At 33.9% G+C, this 26,303-nt stretch overlaps 1 protein-coding gene across 2 annotated transcripts in view; it reads right to left on the minus strand.

Annotated features, from left to right (window-relative positions):
• Positions 1 to 20,716: 20,716 nt before the first annotated feature.
• Positions 20,717 to 26,303, minus strand: part of CDH7 (cadherin 7) — a 133,098-nt gene continuing 127,511 nt past the window's right edge. Inside the window, exon 12 of one of the 2 annotated variants that reach the window (XM_023224193.2) lies at positions 20,717 to 25,413. In XM_023224193.2, the coding sequence (XP_023079961.1) occupies positions 24,920 to 25,413 (494 nt within the window). In that variant the 3' untranslated portion in view covers positions 20,717 to 24,919. The remainder of the gene's footprint in view (positions 25,414 to 26,303) is intronic. The other variant, XM_023224192.3, reaches the window with a different exon arrangement.

The following is a 26,303-nucleotide window of genomic DNA, read 5'->3' on the forward strand; positions in this document are numbered from 1 at the left end:
TGTTACATACGTGTATATCTGTATGTTTGTACATCTGTATGAATGTACATCTATATCTGTATGTTTGTACATACAGATATATACATATGTTTGATATGTGTGTGTATATATATGTTATATACGTGTGTGTGTGTGTGTGTGTGTGAGATTTAGATTGAATTAAGTGCCTTACATTTATTTTATCTAGCTATCCTAGTTTGAAGGAAAGTCACAGGGAGTGTAGAACAGACCTAGCGTGACAGATTGATTTCAGTAGTGTACCTAATGATGATTAATTTATCAACTTATTTGTATTTTCTTTATGACAAGCAAACACATGAAAAGCTTATTTTAGTGCAAACTATGCATGTCCAATGCCATAGATGCCCAGTGTCATTGGTCCTAAGGAAAAAACAAATTAAAATTAAAATCCCAATGAGATACCACTCACATCTACTAAGAAGGTTAAAATTAAATGGACTGATCATACCAAGTGGTGACAGAGAAACCTGAACTCTCGCATGTTGCTGGGGGGAATAGAAAATGGTACAAGTTTGGAAAAGTTTTCCAGTTTCTTAATATAGTTAACAAATGCCAACTATATTATCCAGACATTTATACAAAAATACCAAATCCTATGTATACACAACTATTATGCACAAATGGCTATAAAAGCTTTATTAGTAATAACCAAAATGGAATACAATCCAAATGTCCCTCAGGAGGTAAATGGATGAACGAACATTAGTATATTTATTAATGAAATACTAATGAGCAGAAAAAAAGAATGAGCTATTGTTTCAACATCAATAAATCTCAAACGATTTCCCTGATTGAAAGAAAACAGATTTTAAAAGATTATGCACAGTATAATTTAATTTACATAAAATTCTAGCAACCAATCTATAGTAACAGAAGGATCAGTGCTTCCCTGTAAAGGGCATGGGTAAGAGGCAAGAAAAAAAGAATTATATTTAACAGGAACACTTAGGCAATCAATTTCTTTCTAGGCACTGCTTTGACTGCACCCCAAACCCTTTGAAATGTTAGATTTTTGTCGCTTATCTTAAAAGATTTTATAAATGATCTTTTGATTTTTTAAAATTCTGTGATTTATTTAATAGTATTTCCAATGTTGTGGGGCTTTTAAAAGCATCTCTTTTTTATTTCTAACTTAGTATTGTTGTGGTCAGATAGCATAGTCTATAAGATTTCACTTTTTGAAACACATTGGTCCTTATTTGATGCCAAGTCCATCCTCTGTGTTGGTGGATATTAAATGTGAACTTGGAGAATATAATTTATATTTTTCGCTTGTTCAGTGTAATTTTCTATAGGTATAATTTAAGCTCTTTTGGTTTATATTGTTCTTTATAGTTATTGCTGATTTTTAAAATTGTTTTTATTTCAGTATGTTTTGGTATACAGGTGGTTTTGCTTACATTAAGAAGTTCTTTACTGGTGATTTCTGAGATTTTAGTGAACCTGCCATCAAAGCAATGTACACTGTACTCAATATGTAGTGTTTTATCCTTCACTCCTCTCTCAACCTTGCCTTCCATGTCCCCAAAAATGATTGTATCATTGTCACACCTTTGCATCCTCATAGCTTACCTCCCACTTACAAGTGAGAACATACAATATTTAGTTTTATAACGGCCTCCAGCTCCATCCAAGTCGCTGCAAAAGACATTATTTTGTTCCTTTCTATGGCTGAATAGTATTCAATGTTGTATATATACCACATATTCTTTCCCCCATTTGTTGGTTGCTGGGCCCTTAGGTTGGTTACATATCTTCACAGCTGAAAATTGTGCTCATATAAACATAAATGTTCATGTGTCTTTTTCATATAATGACTTCTTTTCTTTTTGGTAGATACCCAGTAGTGGGATTGATGGAAAACTTACTGTTTTTGGTTATACTAGTTTGTATTCCCACCAGCAGTGCAAAAGTGTTCCCTTTTCATCACATTCATGCCAACATCTATCATTTAAAAAAAAATTTTAAATTACAGCCATCCTTGAAGAAGTGAGATGGTATCTCATCTTGATTTTAATTTCATTGCTGAAATTAAAATTAAAAATTTTTAAATCTCCATCTATTAATGTAGATTTAGCTTTTTTTAACTGCAGACCTTCCAGTTTTATTTCATATATTCTGAAATTCTAATCAATACACATTTTTACTTGTTACATTTTCTTGATGAATTGATGTGTTCATCATTATGAAATAATTTATCTCTGGTGAGATTTATTACTTTGAAGTCTGCACTAATTGATGTTAAGAAAACTGCACAAGTTTTTAAGCAGAAAGCTTGTCTGGTGTATTTTTTTCCATATTATTCATTTCAACCTATGCTTGTTTTGATATCCACACCTACACTGTGTGCATCTTTTATATACAATATACAGCTATTTCTTGATTAACATCAAGTTTGAAAACCTCTTGTTTTCATTGAATTATTTTTTTTCTATTTATATTTGCTGTAATTTTGATATCTTTTGGCTTAGGTCAACCATCTTGGTATGTGTCTTCCATTTATCATTTCTCTTTTTTTGTTTTTCTGTTACTCCTTTCTCATATTCCATTGGCTTAATTGGCTGGGATTTTTTTTTTTTTTTTTTGTATTTTCCTTCTTTCCTTTTTGGGCTTTTTAGCCATGTTTATTTTCTATCATTAACATTTAGTGTTTGTGTTAGTTTAATGATATTCAACTTTAATCTATCAGACTGCTAAATTTCAAAGTTTAATCACTTCACACTTCACTCATGTGCTCCTTTTCATTCAACAGCTGAATACCTTCTGGTTTCGCCTACCTCTGTCTTCAAATGGTTATTTTTCATCTATTTTAATGATAGAGTGTATCATTAACTACAGGGAGATTTTTCTGATATAAGCTACTTCACCATCACCAGAAATGTAAGTCTTCATTTAATTTTATACACATGATAACATATATTAGAAATTTCAGAATAAATAACACATTATCAAATATCTCTAGCAGGTTATTAAGACTATTCCGGAGATATTTGTTGTTTGTGTTTGTTTGCACATCATGATGTCTAGTTTAGATCTGAGATACACTTCTTTAATATGTAAGGTTGAATGTATCTTTAATGAATCACTGAGATTTCTTATTCAAATTATGTTGGTAGCCTCACCTCTTTTTCTTCTAGATTTATTGTTCAAAACAATATATTTCAAGTATATGCTATGTGTGATTCAGAAGGAAGTCTTCATATTTATCGAGTGAAATAAGATAAAAGAGAAGAGCTTTTATCTTGTCTCAAGAAGTTTACTATACAGTTGAATACAACAAACATGTTAAAACTAACTTCAGATTTTTAAACCTGGCAATAAAGTGTGTAATGTGTGTACAGATTTATGGTCATAAGGTTTAGGAAAGTCTGTAATGTCTTATTCGAACACATTATTACATCTTCTCTCACTCTAAATTACAGTTTTCAAGCTAGAATTCCTGAAGACCACTCACTAGTTAGACTCAGATAAAGCAAATTAGAATTCACACAAAAGGTACATTTTAAAATCCTTTTTAAATGGAAATAATGGTATCAGCTCTTTCACAGGAGTTAGGAGAGTCCCTCAAAACCAATGAATCAGAAGCTCACGTTTTTGATTACTTTGCTTTTCCTTTGTTCTGTGGTTATGTGTTCATTGGTTTATATTTGTGTTTGTATGAATCAGAAGCTCACATTTTTGAATACTTTGCTTTTCCTTTGTTCCGTGGTTATGTGTTCATTGGTTTATATTTGTGTTTGTATTTGGAAAGAATATAGTGTAGTCTATAATCTCTCTGGATTTTTACGATAAAGGAAGGTAATTATTTCTTGTCTGTTAGAATTGTCTTGGAAAAAATAAAAGTACTCAGTACATTTGATATGATGTCTTTACCTTTCTTTCTTTCTTTTTTTTTTTTTTTTTTTACCATATCTAGATAATTAAATGTTATTACGGAGTTATTATCAGAGAATTAAAGCCATTACATGGTCAAATTTAAAATATTTCAACCAGAATTAAAAATACTTTGTCAATACAAGTATTGACCAAATATACAAACCCAGTTTTCCACTCTCAAAGAATGGACTGTCTGGGTACTTCTGAACTATTTTTTTCGCAACACTTGTTATTATTTTTCAGGTTGATGTGGATTCATTTCTACATAATTATCTGATTTGTTTATAATAATGCAGGCATTCTTACAGAATACAACTGGCATCATGCCTAAAACTCAATTCTTTAGCAAATTTTATGGCATTAATTCCAAACTTATTTCAAATTTAGCATAGCTCTTCATTGGGTCTGGAGTGAGAAAATCCCATAGAAAAGGTGAAAAAGCACCAGACAGAGTAAAAGAATCATGGAGCATATGAACAGTCATATATTTCAAGTTGCTAAGGACAGTCTTGTAAGATGCTGAGGGACTATTGCCCTCTAAATTGTCTCTTTCCATTCCTCTGTGTATTTTATGCTTGTTTTAGAGGCTCGAAGGCACTGGATTTATTTCTTGTGGAATGCAGCTTATATTTTACTCTCCTGTGTTCAATTTTACATTTTCCAAAGTGCACTACATTTAATAAATCTAGGTTAACAGTTCTCAAATGAATATGGGCAATTGTCAACACAACACAACATATTTCTGAGCTGTTTAAAGGTTGTGGCACACACTCAGGAATCAGTGATATGCACACATGATTAAAAATGCTTTTTTGCTGCTTGCAAATGATGTACAATTTAAAAATCAAATCATTTGACTTTATTTTAGCTTTAAGCATATTTTAGCTTTAAGCATAAAGTTTGAAAGTGATACAGAATAGTCTGAAATTGAATGTCCAAGACTAAGGATATCTGCAGAAATACTCAAAGAAATAAATTATTAATCTTCAGATAGTTCAGTTATATCAGCGCCTGAATTATATCCTGTTGCTCAATACAAAAGGAATAAATATACTACTTGAAACATTATGTCCTTTACACAGAAAAGAAATTCTAAAAAGTGAGTCAATTGCAGATTCAAAACAAAGTTGAAAAAATAAACATAGAGGAATCTCTTTTGTATTAAACTGGGGAAGCACCTTGAAAAGGAAGTATTCGTGTGGGTTCTTTTCAGTGTGATGTAAAGGTTTATCTCTAATTTTTAAAAAAAATCCTTAATAAAGTAAAATGAATTAAATGATTGCCATTAGATTAAATCTTTTTTTTTCTAGAAGTAAGAAAGGTAAGAGATATCATTAGGTACCTTTTAAGAGATATTGTTCACATGAAGGCCATTACAGTTATGTGCCTAGTTCAGTAGGAAGATGTATGAGTTTGCTTTATTTATATCCTGAACTATAAGTAACTTAAATACCCTAGCAAGCTGCAAAGAGAAAATAGTCTTTCATCTTACAAAAGACTTCATGCAGCTGTCCTGGTTTTGTAACATTATAGGGGGAAAAGTTCTGCAGGTATCAATACCCACATTTTATCACTGAGATATAGTAATGGGAAGTACATTTTCCAAGGATGGTGATACAGTTATTTGCTTTTTGTCCTCACCCCAATCTCATCTTGAATTGTAATCCCCATAATCCCCAGGTGTGAAGGGAGGTACCAGGTGGGGAGGTAATCGCATTATAGAGGTGGTTTCCCCCATGCTGTTTTTGTGATAGGCAGTGAGTTTTCAGGAGATCTGACGGCTTCATAAGCATCTGGCATTTCCCCTGCTAGCACTCTCTCTCCTGCCGCCTTGTGAAGAAGACACCTGCTTCTGCTTCACCTGGCACCAAGATTGTAAGTTTCCTGAGGCCTATCCAGCCATGCAGAACTGTGAGTTAATTAGACCTCTGTTTTGTATAAATTACCCAGTCTCGGGTATTTCTTTACAGCAGTGTGAAAATGGACTAATATAGGTGGTCCTTATGTCTTTGGCAACTTATAAATAGAAAACAAACTACATGAGTCAGAACTGAGTCTTGGAATCCAACTTGAGTTGAATGGCAAAATATATACATACATACATTAGAGGATAAATATTTGACATCTGGCCTCCTTTCTTTCATTAATAATTCTGGTGGTGTTTAAAACAAGCTTTCTAAATCCCCATAATTTGCATATTCATAATAAGTATAATAATACATTGACTTAATAAAGTCAGGCTGGAAAAATAAAACTAGTTCCCAATATTAGATATGTGAAATAATTTCTTTCTTAAGTTGCCTTTTCGTTCTTTGTTCAGGTTATAGTTCTAATTTTTAATCTAATTGTGTTTCAGAAAGGCAATTTTCTATAGTTTAAAAATATTTTCCTTGTAGACAATATCCCCAACTCACATGCTCTCAAATGGTTTGCAGTTATTGAATACTTTTTATTCTCATATTTCAAACTAGTTATCTAATTAATCTGTATTTACTCTATAATACAACAAAATGAAGAAGTACTGAAAACTTTAATGTTTTCTGAATACCTTTACCATCATTTCTAGCTTCACAGGAAAATAGGTATGAAAGGGCAGAAACAGACAAATAGTGTTCAAGTCTTTGTTTGTTCTTGGAAGAAAATGAATGTTTTAATTTTTATACAATGCATGCACCTTTACAGTGTCCTTGAATGTAAAATACAATGTAATATCACACACGGTAACTTTTATTTTTCTGGGTATTGCCTGTAAGCAAGGCAAAATTGTTTGAGAAGCAAAAGAAAATCTTTGAAGAGCATTTTTATAAAGTAAAAAGGACTTCATTCTTAATAATTCTGATCGAATGCATCTCCAAAGAGAAAAGATGATCAGTGCAGTTAAATGCCCTGTCATATTCCAATAGAAACTTATTTCTCTTGGGTGGATTTCGGCTCTTCCTGTGATGCTCTTAGGCAGTTTTTAGGCACCATTCCTTGTCTTAATGCTTTGCTTCTGAAATAGATAAACTTGATGACTTTAGATTATTGCGCTCCCTCAAAATTTAATCACATTTTACTTCTTTCAAGAAGATTTAGATACTTAGAATGCTAGAGTCAACTAAAGAGAATTTATTTCTCTTAAAAGTTTTATTATTTGAATTTCTATAGACCTGAGAAAGAATTTCCATTCAGTAGACCTCATCTTTTCAGATTTTCTTAGAATTTGTGAACATGTCTTACAAATCTTCAGTCATACAAAAAAGTAAAGCATAAAGAGAATTAAACAAATATTTCAAAAGTTTAAAATATAATATGAAAACTGAAGCAGTAGAATAGTGATGAGTTGTAACAGGTTTTCACAATGGGGATGTCCTCTGATAGTACACGATAATCCTGAAAAGTCATGTTAGTTAATTGGATGCATTCAAAATATATTTCATTTCTTAAAGGGGCCTCTGGGGGTAGTAGTGAACATAGAAAGGTGTTCAACAATATTGTCTTTGGATCTCTCTCTTTTTCTCTCTGATAGAAATAACAAAATTAATTAGGCGAGGGCATATTCTTTTACTCATATAAATGGTCAAATTAGTGATGTGTTAATAATTAATTATCATTAAGCGGGACTGAAGATTTCTTCAACATTTTTATTGAACTTCTTTTTGTTTTGTTTAGTTTTAATGTTTAATTTTTAGTTTTTTTTATTTTTTTGAGACAGAGTCTCACTCTGTCACCCAGTGTGGTGTGCAGTGGTGCAAACATGGGTCACTGTAGCCTCCCATCTTAGCCCCCTGAGCAGCTGGGACTACAGGCACATGCCCAGGTAATTTTTTATATTTTGCAGAGATGTGTCTCCCCTGTTGCCCAGGCTGGTCTCAGATTCCTTGCCTCAAGCAATCCTCCTCCTTCAGCCACCCAAAGTGCTGGGATAGACGCGTAAGCCATGATACCTGCCCATTCTCTAACTTTCAGAACAAGTTTCTACCACTACTCTTCTAGAAATAACAAAATGATGCAAGAATGCTTGGGCAGGTGGGAGGAGCACTTTCATTTGTGAGTGGTTTCATACTTACACAATGAAAGTCACTCAGTAATGCCAACCATAATCTAGACCACAAAGACTCCCAAACGACTACCAAAATTAGACATGTTGTCAAATAGGCCACAGTAATAGGCTGGTTCTATTAGTTCATCCATTTGATTTTGTTTTTTCAAAGTAATCCAGGGATTTCAGTTTGGTAAGACTTCTGTTTATTTGGCAAATGCGGTGCCTAATACTGTTCTAAGTACTACTTCATAAGTGTTAATACATTTAACTGTTTTAGCATGCATAGGAAGTAGATTATATTGTTCTGCCCACTGCATAGATGGTACATTTGAATATAAAGAGGCAAATCTTTTGCCTGGAGTCACTCAGAAAATAAGTAAGCTAGGAACCAGTAGGTCTACATCTAGTGGCTAGACATGATGGTGCCAGGTGGTCCCCCCTAATGACTTCTGAAAAATTCACCTTAAGATGTATGTGTGTGTGTGTGTGTATGTGTGTGTCTATGTGTGTATGTATGTGTGTGTGTGTGTATGTGTCTGTGCATGTGAGCAGGTTGATAATTTAGTAAATCAGAAATTAGAAGGTCAATACACACCTTTGCTTAAATAGTATATGTACTGTTTTGGGATGTGGGATTGTAGGGACAATTTTAGTTGATTTCTGGACATGGTCAATAAGTTCAGTAAGTGTTGAGCCCTTCCTGCTTGCTGCCAGAGGTTCTAGGATGTTGATGTGATCCTTTCCCTTCCCTTAGTTATCTACTTCACACTTTTATCTCATCCATCATTAAGATTTCTTCCACTTCCTCACATTCCACTGATGATTTTGCTCTTCTGTTTAGCAAGAACAATAAAAGTAACCCAAGAAGAAATTCTACATGTTCCCACTTGAACATGTTCCCATTGATACTAGTATCATTATGACTTATTATCTCTATTTTTCTATTTCTGGACTCTTCTTTTTTTTCTATCTAAGACCAATCTTTATGCATTCACTATACCTGTTCACGCTCACCTTCTAAAAGATGTAACTTCAGAAATTTTCTCCCCTGCATTGGTTAGCAAAAATATTGAACTATTGTCTTATCTTTAAAAAACTCTCCTTTGACCCTGCATTATCTTACAGCTACGTCATCCTCTGCAATCCAACCACATCAATGTCTAGAAGCCAAGGACTACCAGTAATAGACATATATAGTTCAACAGTACTGAGTTTAACCATGATTCCCAACAAAGGAGAACACATAGTACATAATTGTTGGGCATCTTAGTATGAGGATGTTAGAAAAGGCATATTATCAGAGCTTGTGCTTCAGTGACATAGGAAAGGTTCAAGAAAGCAAGGTCTCTGAATTTGATGCTGCTGGGAATTAGGATGATATCCTGATTGAGTATCTTAAGAAACCTTATCTAAAAGACAGAAGGAATAAAGGAAAAGTAAACTTGTTGAGTTCATTATACACAATGATATTTTATTTTATTATTTATTTATTTATTTTTGAGTTGAAGTTTCACCCTTGTTGGGCTGGAGTGCAATGGTGTGATCTCTGCTCACTGCAACCTCTGCCTCCCAGGTTCAAGCGATTCTCCTGCCTTAGCCTCCAGAGTAGCTGGGATTACAGATGCCTGCCACCATGCCTGACTAATTCTGTATTTTTAGTAGAGACGGGCTTTCACCATGTTGGTCAGGCTGGTCACAAACTGCTGACATCAGTTGATCCACCCACCTCAGCCTCCCAAAGTGTTGGGATTACAGGCATGAGTCACTGTGCATGGTCCACAATGATGATTTAAATAGGATTAAGAGAAAATTTAAGGTTCTTCAGTGGCAGATATTTAAAGGCAATACTATTAATTACACACAAAATTATATTTTATCTTTAGCCAGCCTTTAAAGCAGTTAAAATAAGTCCCCCTCCATTTTAGTGTATTGTGTTAGAGTGTATTTTGTCATTTTTACCCTTTGCTTACATATAATAATTTAAATTTCTTAAAAATGCTTGAATATGCGGAATGCTTCTCTAGTATACTCCGAATCTGTCAGTTGCAAGAGTTTTGACAGTAAATAATACTCAGCAATGACTCAAACCATTAAGCATTTATTATTTTCTTAATAAGTACAATGAGTGAGAATGTATCACTTAAAATACTTCATGATATTTTCAATAGCTACCATAATTTCAGACAATATTTTCTAAAGAAAATTTCTAATTTTAAATTAATATGTAGATTTCCATTAAATGAATCTATGTCAAACCAATCAAATACTCTGCCCTTCACATAGTATTAAAAAGTGATATTGGTTACAATCTTTATAGACCTTTATTTAAAAAAAACTAATTGGATTATTTAAAAATTAGTTATTATCACCTAATATTCCAATAATAAAATATGACCATGACTAATAATTACAATAACTAATTTTTGAACAAACCAATTAGTTTTATTTATTTTATTTTATTTAATTTTTTTTTGAGACAGAGTCTCGCTCTGTCACCCAGGCTGGGGTGCAGTGGCCGGATCTCAGCTCACTGCAAGCTCCGCCTTCCGGGTTCACGCCATTCTCCTGCCTCAGCCTCCCCAGTAGCTGGGACTACAGGCGCCCGCCACCTCGCCCGGCTAGTTTTTTGTATTTTTTAGTAGAGACGGGGTTTCACCGTGTTAGCCAGGATGGTCTCGATCTCCTGACCTCGTGATCCACCCATCTTGGCCTCCCAAAGTGCTGGGATTACAGGCTTGAGCCACCGCGCCCGGCCCCAATTAATTTTATAACATACATATACTTTATAGATCATTTCTTAGAATCTTGCAAAAAGAAATACTGTCATATGGAAAAAAAAATTACTGATTAGCAGCTCTTTGGCAATCACCATAGAAACTATTGTACTCCCAAGCCTGCATTGTATGCATCAGTATTGCCATGTGCAAATCTATCTTATTTTATCTTATCTATTTTGATTTATCTGGGGAACTAAGATAATGCTGTCTTTACTATTCTATTTCTACTGTAATTAAATATTTCATTTGTTATTTATTAAATACAAAAAGATTTCTTCATGTAATCTCACAGAAGCTAGACTGTCAGGTTGTGGTTTCAGAAAAACATTTAGGGAAAAAAAATGCCTTCTGACTGTGAAAACACTTGCATTGCATTTATACAATTTTTAAAGAATCTGGAACTTTCCCTAGCTTTTCTTTATATTTGTTGATCTTGACATTTTTGAAAAATATAGGCACCTTATTTTGTATAACGTTCTTTTATGGTTTGTATTGTGTCCTTCTAAATAGAAATAGGTTATACATATCTGTCAGGAATAACACAAAAGCGATGTTGTGTCCTCAGTGCATCACATCAGGACACATTTCACAACATTTTTTTCTAATCTTATTGATCAGCTAATTCATTGGTTCAGGCGGTTTCTCCCATATTTCTGCACCAGAAATTATTATTTTTTCCTCTGTAGTTAATACATTCCTTGTGAAAAAAATGTTGAATGTTATGTAAACATGTTTATTGTCTCATGTTATACACTAGTTTTAAAAAACTTTGGTGAATTTCTGCTTTCATCATCCCTTCAATATTTATTGGTTGGCATCCTACTACAAGAAAGTACTTGTATGAATCTCTAATTATTTATTTGTTTGTGCCAGCATGGACTCAGGTTATAACTCAGGTTATACTCCATGCTCTTAAAGTGGTATCTCTGATAGGAGTAATACCTGAGGTTCGTTATCCCACAGCCATGGAAAACTAGGAGTTGGACACACCAGAGTGAGGTTAAGAGTGGAAATTTAATAGGCAAAAGAAAGAGAAAAGCTCTCTCTGCTGCAGATAGAGGGGTCCTGGAGAAAATGGGTTGGCAGTTCTGTGGTGAAGTGCAGGAGGTTTTACAGATGAGCTTGAGGAGGCAGTGTTTGATTTACACGGGGCATGAAAGATTGGTTAGACCAGGTGTGTGCCATTCGCATAGTGTGCAAAAATCTGGTCACCCCTACTCTAATCTTTGATTTTGCAGTTTGGTTCTTTACCTGGCTGGTGCCATATTGCCTGCTTATTTTACGGTATGTATGGTGACAAAGAAAAGGGAAGATGAAGCCTCCATGTTGAACATACCTGGCCCACAGGTAGCCTTTTCCCAGTGGAACAGTTGCCGGCATTCACCCATGGATGCTTCCAGCTTGCTTATCTATGTCCGCAGCTTGATTTTTTTTAGGCCGCTCTTTGTTAGAAAGGAAATGATTTGAGGGCTGCTTTTTCATTAAAAAGAAAGCCTTGCCGAGGACCCCTTTGCCCTCACTATCTGCCTCTCCTGTATCACTCACTATTAGCACTTATTTTGATGGTCAAATTGCAAAAGACTATTTGAAGTGCTTCAAATCAGTGATGATTATAAAACTTTCCTTACTCAATGTGGAGAACAGTTGGTTCCCTGTATAATATTAGAATGAACATATAATGGATTTTGTTTGCTGATCCCCATGGTGGAGAACCTGAGAGAGGCACCTGTTGGGACATTTTCTTTTTCTTTCTTTCTTTCTTTCTTTCTTTCTTTCTTTCTTTCTTTCTTTCTTTCTTTCTTTCTTTCTTTCTTTCTTTCTTTCTTTCTTTTTCTTTCTTTCTTCCTTTCTTCCTTTCTTCCTTCCCTCCCTCCCTCCCTCCCTCCTTCCTTCCTTCCTTCCTTCCTTCCTTCCTTCCTTCCTTCTTTCTTTCCTTCCTTTCTCTCTTTCTTCTTTCTTTCTTTCTCTCCTTCCTTCCTTCCTTCCTTCCTTCCTTCCTTCCTTCCTTCCTTCCTTCCTTCCTTCCTTCCTTCCTTCCCTCCTTCCTTCTCTCTCTCTCTCTTTCTCTTTCTTTCTTTTTGAGACAGAGTCTTGCTCTGTCACCTGGGCTGGAGAGCAGTGGCGTGATCTCGGCTCTCTGCAACCTCCACCTTCTGGGTTCAAGCAATTCTCCTGCCTCAGCCTCCGGAGTAGCTGGTACTGCAGGCACGTGCCACCATGCCCAGCTATTTTTTTTATTTTTTTATTTTTAGTAGAGACGGGGTTTCACCTTGTTGGCCAAGATGGGCTCGATCTCTTGACCTCGTGATCCACCTGCCTTGGCCTCCCAGAGTGCTGGAATTACAGGCATGAGCCACTGAGCCTGACTGGGACATTTCTATGGTAGTTGTTAGTGATCAGGAGGAGAGAATGCCCTGAAATGCTAAGCTTTTCAGTCCTAAAAATTCTAATTCAATGTGCAATATGAAGTCTGCAGAAACACACTAAACAAGAATTCTGTTATGTAACAGGAATTACTATGACTTAGGTAATCCAGGAATCACATTCAGAGAAAACTGTCTAGTAGCTCTAGTAATAATATCTCTTTAACTCACTGTTGTGTAGCCAGTCCCCACCCCATACAGATGCTTACTTCTAAATTAATGAATGAATGATAAGATTTGTAGAAGCTGAATTGAAGATGGGGAAGGATTTTGACATGAATTACAACTAATTTGAATAATAATTTTCTATAAACATCCTACTTTCTTGTTTTACAATTTTTTGATCTTTTTAAATCAACCTCTATTCTGCTGTAAATTACTGTTCTTTCAAGCAACATTGTTTGAAACTTTCGCTAACAGTTTGAATGGGTTTAAGAATGCAGACACCTTTTTCTAATTGTTTATATATTAATAGCCTTGAAGATGATTTCAACTGCAAACATAACATGTTATAGCGGTTATCATAACAAAACTGTCCCTTTCCTGTTTCTGGTAGGTGCATTTGTTTCTCAGTGTGGTTAATACTGAGGATTTTTGTTTCCATCATGCTTTCTACTTCTAGCCCTTATCCATTGTTTCGCTAATTCACTTCTCATCTTTACAGTTGCCCAAATTGTTTACTGGGAATTCTTTTGCATTCCTGTTTGATTTGTTTATACACCACTGTGGTGCTATGAAGGTGAACTGATATTTAAAACTTAAAGACTTGCCTACATAAATTTGACCATAAGCCCACATCACACATTTTCTCACCGAAACATAGAGCTTAAAGGGTTATCTTTTTAGGGACCTTTCCGCTCTGAGCAGCTGGAGGAAAAACAATAAACTTCAATTACTTATACTTACCTACCTATGTGATGTTAACACATACATTTAACAGGTGAAATTACAGTATCATCATATGAAACTTCAAATTATGAATGTTCATAGCAGTGTTAAGGCAGAAAGGAAGTAAACTGGGTCAGGTCCTGCCCTATCACTCAATGCTTGTGGAATGTTGGTCAATTCATCGAACCTCTTGGAGTTTCACTTTCCTCGTGGGTTAAATGCTGGTAATAATACATGTCCTCAGAAAATACATGTGCAATAATGGTGAGATATACTTCATATAAATAAGTTTCTTAAATTTCAGTTCAGGAGCATTTATGTGATTAAACCTCTCCTGATATAATTATACATAATAAAAATAATGCATAATGCATATTTAAAATTTAAAAATGTCCTTTCTAAATAATTGGTACGTATAATTCAACTAATTATTTTCATTTTGGAAGCTAGATATTACATGCTTAGATTAAGGAAAGTGAAATATGAACCTCTTTAAGTTTTTTATATAAGAGACTTTTCTTTGGTCTCTTCTGCATGCTTGTAGTCATATGCATATTCTACTTAACCCACCCTGAACTAGGAGACTAAATTTATTATTCCTTTTGATGAGGGAACTGGATGGTTTTAAGTACAAAGGATCTATGCCTGTCATACAACCCTGGCATTGTTAACATCTTAGGAAAATAAGTAGTGACATATGCTCATCCCTGACCCACCATTGATGCAAAAAAAAAAGAAGATAGCAATCTTTGCCTTGAACTAGAACTAAGAGAATCCCCTTTACTACTAGACTGTGAAATGGCAAAAGCACAGCTTAGTTATCTTTATGAAACTTTAAATCAAGATATTGAAGACCACCTAGAAGTGATAAAGATCAGGATTACTCACTGATAAATCAATTGAAAGCTGAAGAATTGACCCAGTCCTCAACTCATTTGATTTTCTGGCTATTGAGGATATTGTTAAAAGGATTTTGGTGGACTAAAGAAGTAGGAAGAGAGTATTTAAAAGAGAAGAAAAAACACAAAATCTTGATTTATGCCACTTAAACCATGATTATATTGTATCTTTTCTGTACAACCCAAATAAATCCCCCTTTTATTAGAGGAAAAAAATAGGGCTTTATTTTGATCTTCACTAACCCCAGAGAAAATAATCCAAAACACTGTAGAGAGAAAAGATAAATGAAAACACAGAGCCCATATTTAGTTATCTGATTTTAATTAAAATTGCTTGGGCATCCTGATCACTTTTCATAGGTGTGCCACACATTTTGATGAATGTGTATAATTTATTTTTGCTAGAATTGAAGCTTCATAAATTTATAACAATATTGGTTAAATGGACCATTAAGCTGAATAAATTAAACCAAGTCATACAAAGTCGGTAAAGCTTCCTATAAAGATAGTGGCATAGGAGGCTTCAGGTGAAGTTAAGCTACCATTTAAAAAATGGGAGACACCTGGCATGGTGACTCACACCTGTAATTCCAGCATTTAGGGAGGCAGAGGCAGGAGGATGACTTGAGGAGTTAAAAGGAGTTAAAAGCCAGTCTGGGAAACATAATGAGACTTTGTCTAAAAAAAAAAAAAAAAAAAAGTGGGGGCAGTGGAGGTATCACACAAGGCAATGAAACATTCTAGAATTCTGATTAACAAAGATCACACTGGTTATAAGCATGTTAAACTCTGTATTTTATCCTTGTCCCTTATGTTCTTTCAGATTATCTTTTTTTCTCTATGTGGCAGACTAATTTCTTGCATTCTATTTTTTAGCCTCACAAGTTCCTTCTTGCACAGTGTCTAATATAGTATATACACTCTTCATAGTACTTCTAGCTTCAAAGATATATTTAAATCTTAAATACACTGTTTGGTTATTTTGCAAGTATACACCATCATAGATCATCTTTTCATTATTGCTTGTTTTATTCTATATTTTACACAACGTTTTTTCTTGTCATATTTCTGATAATTACCATATATGAAGTTCTTGGAGATTTCTATGAACCATCTCTCATGGTGGGTTATCATCTGTGTTTGGTCATTTTTGACTACTAATTCATATTTGGTCTAAAATAATCTATGGGAGGTAGGGGTGAAACTGTCCTCAAATGACACTAGCACCTTTATGGATCTTGGCTTGATGCAGGTACCTTGCTGCCTTCCACGAGCCCAGCACTGGGTTGGAGCTGCCCCCATGGCAACTTCAGTAGATCTGTTGGTTGACAGTTTAGCTTCATAAGATTTAGCTTTTTCTTTTTTTTTTCTTTTTTCTTTTTGGAAAAGGTGGAGGGCTTGTTGGGATTTTTCTTCTACAATAGTGAGTCAACTATTCAATAACAAGTTTATGAATCTGCAAAGTGAGTAACCCTCAGAAAATCTGGTCTGCCATGTTTTTGTGCTATCATCCATTCTTAAAAAATATGTCCCACCTCAAAGACATAATAGAGTATCAGGGGAACCAGCCCTCAATATTTCAACGTAGGTTCTTTTCTATTTTCCCTAAGTGTCGGCTGGTCTGAGAAATAAAGAGAAAGAGTACAAAAGAGATACATTTTACAGCTGGGTCTCTGGGGGTGACATCACATGTTGGCAGATTCCATCATGCCCACCTAAGCTGCAAAACCAACAAGTTTCTATTTTACTAGGAAAAGAACTCAGTGATATTTCTCCTACTCTTTTTCTGCAATAAAGAAAACATGACGGTGTTCTGCCCGGCCCCACAGGTAGTCAGAACTTATGGTTATCTCCCTTGTTCCCTGAAGATCACTGTTATCCTGTTCTTTTTCAGGGTGCCCAGATTTCATATTGTTCAAACACACACGTTTTACAAGCCATTTGTGCAGTTAATGCAATCATCACAGGATCCTGAGGCGACATACATCCTCATCTCACAACGATGATGGGATTAAGAGATTAAAGTAAAGACAAGCATAGGAAGTTATAAGAGTATTGACTGGGGAAGCGATAAATGTTCATGAAATCTTCACAATTTAAGTTCAGAGATTGCAGTAAAGACAGGTGTAATAAATTATAAAAGTATTAATTTGGAGAACTAACAAATGTCCATGAAATCGTCACAATTTATGTTCTTCTGCCGAGGCTTCAGCCAGTCCCTCCATTCAGGGTCCCTGACTTCTCACAACAATTGAGAATAGATTGGGACATACTGGTGAAGTGCCATCATCATGACAATATAAATATTTCTATTTCCTCATTACATGGAAACATAATTTAATGTCACATCCTGATTAAATTATTTTTTAAAAAAAGAATCGCAAGGAAGTTTCATAATCCTAGTGAGGGAACTGAAGCCTAATTAAGATTGGAAAGTCAAATTATTAGAGTTTCAGCTATCTTCTTATCCTCCTAAACCAAACCATCATTTACTGACAGTCTAAGATAATAGAAAAGATAAAGGGCAAAATGTCCCAAAGTTGTCTTCTTCTTCTTCTCCTCCTCCTCCTCCTCCTTCTCCTTCTTTCTTCCTCTCCTTTTTCTTCTCCTTTTTCTCCTCCTCCTCCTCCTCCTCCTCCTCCTTCTTCTTCTTCTTCTTTTCATTTCTACCATTTACTTCATGTGTTTTTTTTTTTTTTTTTCATAAGTTACAGTTATTCTGGTCATCAAAGCTTTTCCTTAAAAAACCTAACAATGCCCAACTGGAGTGATTCACAGACTTATAAGAAAATTGAAATCATGTATATGTTAGAATGTTATGGAACTTAAAATTACATATCTATGGAAAACTTTATTATGATAATTTTATATTAAAAACATCAGTCACTTAGAAGAAAATGTTAAACTTTAATTACAATGATACTCATTTTCTGTACCGAGTTGTCAGGAGGTATATGTTGGAAACCAGGTTGGCACCACCATCAGAGCTGAGAATGATGACAATGGAAGTCTTCATTGTAGTGAGGTACCAAGAATTGAGGAAATTATTTTCTTCCATGTATCTTACTCTGTGACAATTTTTTCTTATTTTTTTAAAATACAGCAAAACACACAAGAAAACACAATGATACACTGAACTCTCACATTCTCACGGCTTGCCTTCCTACATTTATTTCAGTTCAGAGTACACTTTGTATATATCTCTTCACTTGTTAGTTCTGAAACAGTACCCTATTTCTTATATTTGTTTTAAACATCTCCAATACTGAATACTGTAGAAGCCTATTTGCCAGAAAGATAGCACTTGAGCTGAACAAAAATAATCTATTCGGTTCTGACATACATCCTGACCTCAAGTTTTATGCTTCACGTCTCATTTCCAAGGTTAAGTGAACTGGATTTTCAGGATCAATTCTGCAGTCAATTGAATTAACATTTTTAAAACTGTTTTATTATACAAGTGACTCTTACATAAGCAAAAACATTTAAAAAGTGGTTTTAGTTCTTTTTAATGTAATTATAATGGAATCTCATAAACATAAAAGTCACAGTTTCATTGAAAGTAATGCTGTGTGTTTTACTAATGTGAATTGTTCATTCCTCTAAATTTCAGGAAAAAAAATTTCTGAAATCTCTACTAAAGAGAAGTTTTACAAATGGACATTTTTTTCTCAGTATGCTCATATAATTTAATTGTAGAGGTTGGATCTAATTTAAAAGTCATTTACTTTACTTCAACAGTTAGCCTCAAATTGTGTGTGTTCCTGCATATGTATATGTATGTGTGTGCATGCTCTCTCTGTCTATATATATACACACACACATATGCACACATAATTCAAAGACAAATACATAATATGTATTATATATAAGTTGTGTAGTGAGTTGTTTTTCCTTTTATTTTTGGACATTTAAAATTACTGCATGTAAAATGAAATTGGTATATAGTTATCTAATGTTTTAAAACTTGATTGTTCTTAATGTATTGGTCATATACAATATACAACATATTCCAGATCTTGATATATACAAAAACATAGTGTTTATACTCACAAAAATAGAACATGAAGCTGTAGGGTACTGAATCATATAATTTTTTCTAGCTTATAAAAATATAAACTATTACCATAATTTTATTCATTAATAAAATGAAAATGCAAGTTTAAGTTTTTGAATGAAAGTATACTGTACTTCTCAACATTCTCATTAGTTACATAGTTATTAATATATTTGTTTCTAGTGTCTGTTCACATGAGCATAAAATAACCAGATAACTAAGAGCTAAAGTTGAGAAGAGAGCTTATTAACATTCATCTTGGCATCACTGACAAAAAGTAATATCTATTGTATATTATGTTTTAGTTTCCTAGAGTTTCTTCATTCATGGGATTAAGATGAGCTATTGTAAGATATAAGTGAGTTTGAGTCATCAAGAGTACATTGCATTCAGGATGGTTTTCATGTTAAGCCAATATCATTGCATTCTAATTTTTTCAAGTGTATAAATTATTAATTACACATATGTCACTGTGACTTTAAAAAGTATTGTATTCTCTAGAACTTCATTTTCTTTATCTACTCTGGATGCCTGGAAGACCACTTAACTTATACTCATTATTGTCTTTTTATTTTCTCTATTCTGGTGTTTTGTGTTCAGCAATGAGGTTGGGATCATCTAAAGGCAGGCCTTTGTCTTCTACTCAGTCATCATCATAAGTAGGAAAGATTTGTTCTTTATTTACAATCCCATTCACATATGGATATCAATTCATATGAATGGTTGAATTAGGTTGAGTTAAACTTCACTCTTTTAAGATCTTATGACTGTAGTTGAGTGGCTTCAATTAATTATGACAATTTTCTATTTGAATATTATTTCCCAATGTAGGATACCAAATTGCATGTATTTTTCCTTAATGTATATATCTCCAAACAGAAATTCTCTGTTTACCATATAACAATAATTTACCTTTTTACATAATTCCCATTATTTCCCATTATAAAGCTCTATATTTTTATAGTGTTTTACAGTTTACACAGTCTTTCACTTAATCATTCACAAGCCTCTGAAACAGGATAGTAGTTAACTCAATTTTAATCATGAAGCTATAAAAGTTCAGAGAATTAGAATGGCATCTAGGGCACAGCAAAAATGTGGTGAAACTGAGCTTCTGACCTAGATTTTATAACCATAGACCAGAGGTAATTTCTGGTATACCACACCGACACCAAAGCCCAGTAACATTTCGTAACAAATAATTCACACTCTATATTGTGTGTTAACAATGAGATTAAATCTACACAATAATATGTGACAATTTCTCAAATAATTCAGCTAAATGTTCTTTCCTTAGCTACTGAAATCTTTATCCTAATATAAATTAGATGGTTACAGCAAATAAGATATTTCTCCTTTCATTCAGTACCATATTTTCTAGTCTTATTGCCTAACAGTCACTTGGCAAGTGACAACAATATGCCAGCATTTACCAGGCATTATGAGACTCTTATTTTTACATTGCTTCAGATACATCTCTCAAGGTTCCCAATCACACACATAAAAACACATACACAGGGACACATCCTTTTCAGTTAAATTCTGAGCCAGTAGAAGTTAGCATAATAATGAAAAAGTGTCAGAATGCAACACACACTGCCTGCCTTGATTTGCTTGAAAAGTTTTACCCACAGAATCATACGTTACAGCATCCACCAAATCACAGCCTTAAACATCTCCCATGTTTCTTAAGGTCTTATCCCACTCTTCTGAAATCATTTCAATTATATTTAAAATGCAAATGCTATTATTCCTTTCTTGTTCTTTATTATATCCAGCCAACTAACATGATTGTATTAGCTTTCATTGCCAACTTTCATACACCATCATATATACACACAATATACATTATTCATAATTAAAAAATAAACATACACTAACATAAAATAAATTGGTTTATCTATTAGTTGCCATATATATTTCACCTGCCTCCAGGCATCGTTGACCAGAAAGAGTTACAAAATAAGTTGAAGCTTTCATCAACTTTAATTTGATTAGGTCAACTGTAAATAAAACTTTAAATGGTGACTTGGAAAATAATTAGGGTTATTATTAGAACAGTTTGTAAGAGAATATATGTTGAATTGAAAATCTGAAGATTAATATTTACAGCTAGTGCTTTAAAACTTTAACATGTTTAAACTAAATCATTTAGCTTCTTGCAGTGTGTTTAGCTTAGTTTATTTTAAGCTCCTTTAGATTTTATATTTCAATATAAATGCTAACACTATTTGCATTTGCATTTCTTGGGCATGTGGGTCATATCACAAATATCATTCCTACATTATGTAACTATGCCGTTGACATGAAAATAATTGCCTATGTCTGTTTATCATCCAATGTAGTAAATGTAATTGTGCATGAAGATAAAATAATTTAAAACATCCTCAGAGGGCAGAGTGAAAAGGCAGCTACCGTCACTTAACCACTACCACCTCCTGCATGCATCTTGTAGACAACTAATCTCAACTGTAGTCATAAGCGAAGCTTCCTGGCAAATAAAGATATTTACCAGATCCCCGATCTGGTGATTCCTTGTAGAAAAATCTACTTATTGCCTGTAAATTACTACCTAATTTTTTCTTGATTTTGTTCCTTTAGCTGACTGATCTAGGAATATTTCTCTGAGAGACTAATTTGTGAACTGAGATTGATAATTTAGGTTTGATCTCCAGAAATCCATTTTCTTAAGTTTTGATTTTTATGTTGATTTTAAATAATGCAATGGTGACAATTCAGATTAAGGGCTTGGGTGTATCTCCTTGACATAGACAGTAACAAGTAAAATGCATCTGATTTTTCAATAAATTAAACTGTTCAAAATGGGCATAATTTGGCACACCCTGAGTGTCTATTGATGCTCCTATATGGACAAGTGGAAGATATTTAAATATATTGACTTCCTGAACTATTGTCTCTACTTAAAATTTGGCCATTGTTTTCCATAAAGAAGTGAATCCTCTCCCTGTCTACAAGTAGCTCCAAGGATTTCACGTCAGGAAATCACTACCATATGCATTGATATTTAGTAGTAAAATATAGCATAAATTCCTTTCATGTCATTATTTTAAATCATATAAATTCATAACATATTTACAATTATCACATGACCTTTTACAAAATAATTTAAGCAGTAGAGTGCTGGTAAATGTTTAACAACTTGTTCTCCAGAGAAAAGGGTAGTGTTTGCTAATTACTGTTGTGGTCTAAATAATCCCACCAAGGCTGACATCAACATACCAAAATGATATCACTGTACCTGGAGGTGGGAAGAGATATGCATAATTAGTTCTTGTGAGCTCATTCTAGTTGGTTTCAGTATAACACTGAATTTAAGCAACTTGATAATATATATTTATTTAAATGATTTTTGGAGAATTTTTCCAAATAGATTTAATATTAATTTTACCAATCAACTCTTCAATCTCTGTTTTTAAAACAAAGCATATATCTCAAGTATTGTCAGTCATCATATATAGCATTAGTTTTCAGAAGAAAAAATAAAACTAAAATAAGCAACAGCAGAACATTTACTACTCTTACAATTAAGCTTAGACGACTTCATGTAAATACTACCTCTATTAGGAACATTCTTCCAGCCATCTCAAGAAATTTTTTTAAATTAAAAAACACTGAATCAAATTTAATACTGCATTGATATAATCATCTGCACATAAATAGCAATTGGGTATATGCAATAATTTTAAATTATTATTTAAATGTGAACCTTTCTTTTTCCAATCTATCACTGGTAAACATTTGAAAAAATTAATGAGAAAAAACACACATTTTAAAAGCGGAAAAAGAAGGGTGAATGATGTGTGTTCCTTTTCTAAAATACATCCACACCTCCGTTTAGTGATATGTGCAACAATCAGCAGTTTTGACAACATAATCCAAATGTACTAAACTATTTCATCTTCTTGCAGACAACAACGGAATTATGACAAACTGTATTCTCAGCACCTTGCTGATTTAACATCTATGTAATTCCTGCACCACATTCTGATTTTATTAAACTGGGTAAATACACTGCTTTTTTTTTCTTAATTTGAAAAAATTGCATGTGTGATTAAAAGTTATGAACAGTATATTTCACTCTGTTATAATTTTTTAAAATATATATGCATATTAATACAGCAAGAAGCATATCTATATAGTTATAAAATAATGTTTACAAAACTTTATTCAAATAAAAGAACTGTTTGCAGGTAATCAAATTTATTGGATTATCTATTTTTATGAAGCTGAAGGTCACTTTTACATACTTCATTTTTAAAGTTGGGCTGCAAGTTTACAGAATCCTATGTAGTTCTTCTTTGTGTAATCAACATATTAATATTCTAATTTCACTGTCTGCCTTTCAAAAAGCACTTTTAGAACATGATTCTCTACACAGTGTTTACTATCTGTAAATGTATTAGGAACCCAACAATGAATTATTTTCAAAAGAGGAAGGAAGGAAAAAATAAATCCATTCTTACTTGAATATATATGCACATTAGACTAGTATTAACCTAGGAAAAATAATAGGTAGAAATATCATTTTGGTCATGAAAGTCATACTCTAAGAAGCTCATCTCAGACTTAAACACATGATGACTTGCAATTGCCTTCCTTCCTTTGGCAAATCTAAACCACATAGAAATCATACATTGCTTGGTTAATTCTTGAGGGACATATTTGCATCAGAATTTAAAGATGGATTTTAGTCTTTATAACATTATATTGTTTAAGATTTTTAAGAAATCAGTATTTTACTCAATATGTTTGCAGCAAGAAAGGTTGGATTCTTGAAAGTCTTTGGAGCATGTAGAACTCATGACCTTGAAAAATAATTCTTGCATCAAAGAAAATCTCAATTTGCTCTGAATTCTAAAATACAAATATTTTATTCCAATGTTTTGACATTCTAATGGCTCAGAAGAACAATTTATATGTCCTTGTAGCTGTGCTCCTCCTTGAGATGTGAACTGCAACAGGGCTCAATTGCTTTACTATTATTTCTCCATTTCCATGCTTCATTTCCTTCATGTAGCTCGGGCTGGAGAAAAATCAGCATGTTCTGATGAGTTTAATACTATGAGGCAGTATGAGGGACCTGAATTTAGTGGAGATTGGAGCTCCAAAATAAATACAACACCATGTGTCAAATAAAAAAGAAAAGATATTCTCCTGTACGAATCAGAAGAGAGAATAAAAATCAATGAATAGACAGCAACTTTTTTTTTTTTTATCATACCTACACAAGCATCTCAAAACTATCACAAACTTCAAAAATTATTTACCTTTTTCTTATTTGGAACACTTTATAATTTATTGGATAAACAATGGTTTATATTGCCTTAAACTAAATTTTACTGGCTTTTGTGGCAGGGTTTTCAGTTAGGAAGGAATTTCTGGGAATTTATATATTGCTAAATAAAATATTTCTGTTAGTCAAGAGCAACATAATTCTGTTGGATTCAATAATATAGTAAGCTATAAGCATCTCTGTAAATTAAATTTGTCCCAAGTTTTGATATGCAAGAAGTTCCAGGGTTTTTCAATAGCTCATCGTGTTCTCTTCCCCTCAATGACAGTACCATGAAGGTATGTACAGGGCATCTTTGACTCACTGACAACACAGGGCACTACTTTCTCATAGAGGTTTGGTGCCTTTGCAGGTAGATGAGAGTTGCTATCTATTCACAAACCACTGAGCATTTCTTTTTATCAAAAAACCTTCAAACGCTCAGAGTCTGCGGTCAGTGCAGTCCCTTAGATAAGTCCAATGAAGATATGCCTCACCAAGGCAGAAACCTAAACAATTAAAAATGGAGAAATATTTACAACCATCTTTCTCCAGCAAGTGGAGTTCTTGTTTTCTGTATGTAGTGGTTTATTTTGTTTCATTGTATTTTATTTTTTGCTGTTACTTTTTCTTCAGTACATTTCAAATTAAGGTTCCAAGGCTATGAGTACAAACTCTCTTGGCCAGTCCCATACATGTCCGCGAGTCGTTTAAAGCGAGGTCCCCAGTCACTTAGGTAGTCATAGTTCTGATCAGAGTTTGAGCTGATGGAATCTAAAGAGCTGAGTGACTCAGCAACTGAGCCATTTCCTTCGAAAGCATATGTCTGCAGGGAGTCATAAGGAGGAGCACCAGGATCAACATCGGCTTCTTTTAATCTTTCCCAAATAAATTCCCTAAAGATGACATTATCTGGGATGCTTTTAAAAGCTGGTCGACTCAGGAACTGAATTTCTGGAGTCACATCCCTCCGGGTCTTGGTATCTCGGATGACGTTGAGGTTTCTCAGTGCAGCCATGTCAAAGGCTTCCGTGTCCTCCTCTCCCCCGCCCTCGTCATCATATCTCACAATATTTTCTCTGATGTCTCTTTCTTCGTCAAAAATAAGGGGCTCTTTTTTCCGTCTTCTCATAGTGACGATAAGGAGGATCAACACTGAAACAATGAGACAGGAAGAGAAAGTTTCAGTAAACTCACCCATTGCCCCAGGTCATGGTAAAATTAGGCCCAGGACACTGAGTTACAGGTTTTCTTCCCTTTAAAGAGAAATGAATTGGCCACCTACTTCCACGAGGATTCACAGCGGTAGATGTGCTAAAATTGCTAAAATGGCTTTAAAATAGAACACTTCTATACATCAAGGAACCCTTTTTCACACCTGTTCAGAACTGATGTCTTCCTCTTTAACGTAACCTCCAATGTATTTGATAGAAGAAATTGAAGGGCCAGTTCATAATAAACATAATCATTTCAAAGCCAGGAAACACAAAGGGATTTTTTTGAACTCCTTAATTGCTGGAAAGGCAAATTGAAATTCATAAATGTTTTGTGTCTAATTTAACAACTGCAATTTCAGAAAGAAATGGATTATAGCATTCAGTCAGGTTCTTTGAAGAAATGCCTACTCCTTCTCTATAAAAGTCAACTGTTAAATAAAATCCAGCATGTCAGGCCATTTACAAAGATTAAAAGCTTCTCTATAATAAATTGAGTCCCACTTTCATGTATAACATACTGAACTTGGTCTTTATCCATTATACCTACAGACAGAATACAAGCTGTGAGATTTTCAGCAACTGTCCAAGCTAAATTTAAGAAATGAATCACCCCTTTAATGTTAGGAATTTATCTTCCTATATCAAAACTGATAATTGAATCTTGGCTGGGCGCGGTGGCTCAAGCCTGTAATCCCAGCACTTTGGGAGGCCGAGACGGGCGGATCACGAGGTCAGGAGATCAAGACCATCCTGGCTATCACGGTGAAACCCCGTCTCTACTAAAAAAAAAAATACAAAAAAAAACTAGCCGGGCGAGGTGGCGGGCGC

This window comes from Piliocolobus tephrosceles, chromosome 18 (genome assembly GCF_002776525.5).
Source record: "Piliocolobus tephrosceles isolate RC106 chromosome 18, ASM277652v3, whole genome shotgun sequence".
Lineage (NCBI taxonomy): Eukaryota > Metazoa > Chordata > Mammalia > Primates > Cercopithecidae > Piliocolobus > Piliocolobus tephrosceles.